This window comes from Fonticula alba (genome assembly GCF_000388065.1).
Source record: "Fonticula alba strain ATCC 38817 unplaced genomic scaffold supercont2.6, whole genome shotgun sequence".
Classification (NCBI taxonomy): Eukaryota; order Rotosphaerida; family Fonticulaceae; genus Fonticula; species Fonticula alba.
In genome coordinates this window covers 1,219,160-1,223,724 of record NW_009242976.1, presented here as the reverse complement: position 1 = coordinate 1,223,724, position 4,565 = coordinate 1,219,160, and the positions used below count along the sequence as shown (strand labels likewise).

Genomic DNA, 4,565 nt, shown 5'->3' with positions numbered 1-4,565 from the left:
TGGCTTCAAGTGCCCCACACCCCAGCCGGGATTGGGGTGGGGGGGGGGGGGGGGGGGGGGAAGGGGATGGTCGACGTACGTCATGGTTGGCCAGGTACTCGATCACATAATTGCAGGTTACCTCGTCGTTCAGGTCATCAAGAGCCTTGTCTACCAGAGCAATGATTGGCTTCTGGTAGGCTCGGATGTTGATGGAAGAGATGTCCAGCTGTGTGGGCAGGGAGGGTACGCATGTCCACGGTCTTGTTAGAAGGGAAAGATGTCCCTGATAGCCGAGTGTATGCATACACACACACACACAGCCCGCATGCCTCAAGGAGGCAGGGCAGAGGCAATCCCACTTTCAAGGAATGGCGGGGAGACAGCAAACGCACCTTGTTGTCCAGGATCTTGTCAAACTTAAGCTGCTTCAGAAGCTTCTTCTCGCTGCTGCCACTGAAGCGGGGATCCTGACTGATGGAGGTCCCCTATAATGTGAAAGGAGGAGGTTGTGCGCACGGGCGCGAGGGTGCATGCGGGTGTTTGTTCGGGTGAGTGAGAGAGCCCAGGTGCGAGGGGGGGGGGGGGACAACGCAGGCGGGCCGCTAGTTTGGAGCTTTCAGACACGCAGCCCGGAGACAGGCCCCACGCGCGGTGGGGAGGCCCGGCAGTGGGGAGGGGGGTGAAGCCCGCGGCGGAATTGGGGCGCACCTTGAAAAACTGGGCGTTATGCATGCTGGGCACAAGAGGCAGAGCTCCCGACGGGCAGAGTATGCACCTTCAGATGTTCAGGGAGGGCGACAAGGAGAGCGAAACAAAGAGGCGGCGCCAATGGGCCTCAAGAGACTGGGGCAATGGTCCAGGGACGAGGAGAAGCGAGGCGAGGCAAGAGAGGGGGGGGGGGGCAGGAGGTAGAGAGTGGGGGTGCAGGTGTGTCCCAGGGCGAGAGAGGCAGGAGGTCAGTGCCTGTGGCGTGGTTGGCGGCACATCCTCATGAGATGGCCCCATCAACGTCGCGCTCTCTCTCTCTCTCTCTCTCTCTCTGGCCTGGGCTGGGCCTGGCGTGGCCTCCGTGCAAGGCGACGGAGGGGACTAGGGGCCTCGCTCGAATGGGGGAGCCTGCGACTCGGCCCTCTCCCTTGACTGGACGGGCGTGCTGTAAGTAGGCACCGAGGCATGGCGAGTGCCGAGCGTTGGGAGTTCGCGATGTCCGGGGATCTTTGAATCCGCGTCCCCCCCCCCCCCCCCCCCCCCCCACGGCCACCCTTCACAAGGCACACATATCCAGACACGTATATATCCCAGACACACACACACACACACACGCACACGCCTGGCCAAACTGCCGCCTGTCCCTCCTCGTCGGGGCTCTGTAGATCCTCCTCACGTCTTCTCCGCCCTCTCGCCTCCTGCGCCCCTCCTGCGCCAAATTCAACCGATGGACATCGACCCGGTTACCCAGCAGCATGCGGCTGGACTGACCGTCGGTGGGGCCTTCCTCCTTCTGCCGGACGGCCTGCCCGAGCAGTGTACCTTCGGCATTGACCTGGCCGCTTGGTCGGTGAAGACCAGCTTCCGTGGTGTGCGTATGGTCCCCCCAGGGGTGCATGTGGTCTATGCCGGGTGCGTCCTCCTCAAGTCTCCTGCGTCACACCCACCCTACCCCCGCCACTTTGTGTACTGATGCACGGTCTGTCCGCCCCAGTCTCGAGCAGTCCTCCGCCTCGCCCGGGCTGCGTTCGGCCATCTTCCTGGAGCTGAAGCCTGGCGATGTACGGGCTGGCACTTGCCAACAGTTTGTTTCCCCTCCCCCCCCCCGCGCGCACGTTGCTCGCCACTGTCCCTGCTAACCCCCACTCCCACCCTGTTCTGCCCTTTGCCCAGATCCGTATTCTTCATTGGGCCGATGGTGATGAGCTACTTCAGCAGATCGCCTCAACACACATCTCTGCCCCGGAGGCATCGCCCTGGATGGACAGTGCGTTCGCCTGGTAGATCCTGATGTGGATGTCTTGCCCTGCCCCGCCCTGCCTTGCTTTGCCTCGTCTCGCCTCGCCTCCTCCAAGGACGGCACTTGGCAGCACTCCTGACCGGCCTTCTCCTCCCCTCCCTGTTTGCTGCCCTCAGTCATCCACACACAGTCGGACGTACTTGCACCCTTCCCGGTGTCCAGCATGATGGAACGCTGGACGGGGCTCTTCCCGCAAAGTATCTTTTCCCAAATCCGCCCGGCCACCGGCAGCCCCCTTGATGCAGCACTGGCCCTTTGCGGCCTCTCCGAGGGCAGCACCATCCTGGCGGACGATGGCCATCCCTACGATCTTCCACCCGTGTCGGCCGACCCGCGGCGTGCAGCCATCCCGGCTTTCCCCCGCCTGGACATCCTGTCGGTCGTGTCGGCCAGCGAGCAGCCATTCCTCCGGACCCTGGCCCTGCAGGACCGCTCGCCCCAGGTTGAGGGCCACATTCACGAACTGTGTGGCGGTGCGTCATCTCGCTGCTTCTCCCGCTCGATGCATCTGCCCTTCCCTCTTCCCTGCCTCGTTCCCGACAGCCGCTGACACTCCATTCTGCCCGGGCGTAACGCCCGCCACAGGCAACCATGCCCTGCTCCTGTCACAGCAGGCGCTTGCCTTCATCTTGCTCCTGGTGGCTCCCAGCTCCCGGGCCCTGGCCCATTGGCGTGATGCCGTCGGGGCCTGGTCCGCCTGCGAGCGTCTCATCGCCTCCAGCCCGGGCAAGTATGCCGATTTCCTTTGTACGTCTTGCTGTCCATTTGGCCCCCATGCGGGGCCCTGCTCTTAGGGCCGGCTTCCCTCCTTGCCAGCTGACTCTGCCTCACTTAATGGCTCCTGCTTTCAGACCTGCTTTCTGGGCAGCTGGCCGAATTGCCGGCCGACCTTTTCGAGGACCCGATCTTGAATGAGGCCCCCTCTCCTGGCACATCGGGGGGGACCCAGCACAACTTCCTACACCGGGCCTTGTCACGGGCTCTCCGCTCGGTGGACAGCCACCTCCGCTGCTGGCTCCGTCTGCAAGTGATGGAGCTCCACCGGGGAACGGCCACAGGCGCCGGGGACTCACTTGTTCCGGTTCCCCGGGCAATGCTTTTCCTGGATCCGAATCTCGGGCAGGACACCGGCCCCGAGGGGGCCGAGCTCGAGGCTCCCACACGCCTACTCATGGCCTTCCGCCAGCACTACCTCCACAACGCCCAAACGTCGGCCCAACAGCCAGCGGTCCTTCTCGCGTGGCGACGCCTCCACGCCGCGCGCGTTCATTTGGCCAAGGTTGCCACTGAGCGCCTGGGCTTCGAAGCCCCCCCGGCGCCGCTTTTCCCGGCCGATGGTGGTGGGCTCACCCCGAGTGCCGATGCCAGCCCGGCCATTTGGCTGATCCCGGAGCCGATCAGCGACTGGCCCGATTCCGACTCTGACGCCGAGGAGGACAGCCCCCGCCATTGAAATAAACATTCCTCTCTTCAGCCTTCGCCCTCTCTCCTCGCTCTCTTCGCGGCCCGAGCCGGCGCGGGAAGTTTCCGATTGTATTCCGGCCAAGCCGCCAACCCAGCATGCGTCAGGGTGTCTGTGGCTCGGCCACCAGTTCCGAAGTTGACTTCAGCTGGCGGTGTAGCGCTCGAATGCGGCGAAGGAGTTCCCCGGCGTATCGCGCTTGCCGGAAGCGCTCCTCCTTCGACTGGGAGCTCTTCTCCGACAGCTGGCCGTGATGAAATGGACGACCGGGGGAAGAGGGCACAAAGCGAGGGGGAGGTCAGTGGCGGGCCACCGGGATCAGGGGTCCATGTGGCATGGGCGACAGCAGTCCGTGAGCCAAGCCACTCGACTGTCAGTGTCACACGGGGGGAGGGGGGAGAGGCGAGGCATACCTTGAAGCAGCTCACCCCATTGAGTGAGAGAATATACAGCGAAGGCAGCTGGCGGGCCGGACGGCCGAGTGTCCGGACAAGCAGCGGAGTGGAGATGCCATACAGTGGCCAGCCGAGATCCACCGAGTGGGAAAAGGCCATACCCGAGTCCCCTTGCGACAGGGTATGCCGAAAGACAAGGATCCGGCCGCTGGAAAAATGCCCCCGCCCCGGTGTAAGCCCCAAGTGTCAGAGGCCGAGCCGCCGGCACGTGGGGAAGAAGGCGCCCCACCTCGCCAACCAGGCACGCACCAGTATGTCCCAACAAGGAGGACCCCCAGGAGAGGCGCCGAGCCGGGGGCCGGGAATTCACGCAGCAGGCCAAGGCAAAGCAGCGGACTGGCGGTCCGACCCTGAAGCCCGCCCTCATCGACCTCGACGGCCGGCAGATAAAGGTGACACAGAGGGACGGACGCGGCAATGGGAGGCTGTCGGGCGTGCAGGCTGCCCGAGTCGCCGCCCAGGGAAAATGCCCCGCTGGGCGATCGCTGGCCATCGCCCAGGCGGCCGTCATCCAGGACCACAGGGCAGGAGAGACCCGCTCGTTCCACATCGCTGGGTGGTTGTTGCACAGCAGGCAAAGAGGCCATGAATGTCAGCGGTCGCTCGAAGGCCGAGTCAGGCAGGGTGCTGGCCGCTGCCCAGCGGCCCCCCCCCCCCC

General features: G+C 64.5%; 3 protein-coding genes across 3 annotated transcripts in view; 1 reads left to right on the top strand and 2 right to left on the bottom strand.

The window, feature by feature from the left end:
• Positions 1–944, bottom strand: part of H696_03936 (hypothetical protein) — a gene marked incomplete at its 3' end in the record, with an annotated part of 1,618 nt that extends 674 nt beyond the window's left edge. Inside the window, exons 1-3 of the mRNA XM_009497805.1 lie at positions 691–944; positions 375–467; positions 80–208 (exon numbers count right to left, since the gene is read on the bottom strand). Coding sequence (XP_009496080.1) covers positions 80–208; positions 375–467; positions 691–714 — 246 coding nt within the window. The remainder of the gene's footprint in view (positions 1–79; positions 209–374; positions 468–690) is intronic.
• A 473-nt stretch (positions 945–1,417) lies between these two features.
• On the top strand, positions 1,418–3,443 carry H696_03935 (hypothetical protein; the record flags this gene model as incomplete). The annotated part of the gene is made up of 6 exons (XM_009497804.1): positions 1,418–1,602; positions 1,685–1,751; positions 1,864–1,957; positions 2,107–2,463; positions 2,576–2,737; positions 2,842–3,443. 6 exons carry the CDS (start codon positions 1,418–1,420, stop codon positions 3,441–3,443), a joined length of 1,467 nt encoding a protein of 488 aa, XP_009496079.1.
• Positions 3,444–3,555: 112 nt separating this feature from the next.
• The window catches only part of H696_03934 (hypothetical protein), a gene marked incomplete at both ends in the record, with an annotated part of 2,889 nt that continues 1,879 nt past the window's right edge, over positions 3,556–4,565 (bottom strand). The window contains 3 exons of the mRNA XM_009497803.1: positions 3,556–3,696; positions 3,866–4,055; positions 4,157–4,459. Coding sequence (XP_009496078.1) covers positions 3,556–3,696; positions 3,866–4,055; positions 4,157–4,459 — 634 coding nt within the window. The remainder of the gene's footprint in view (positions 3,697–3,865; positions 4,056–4,156; positions 4,460–4,565) is intronic.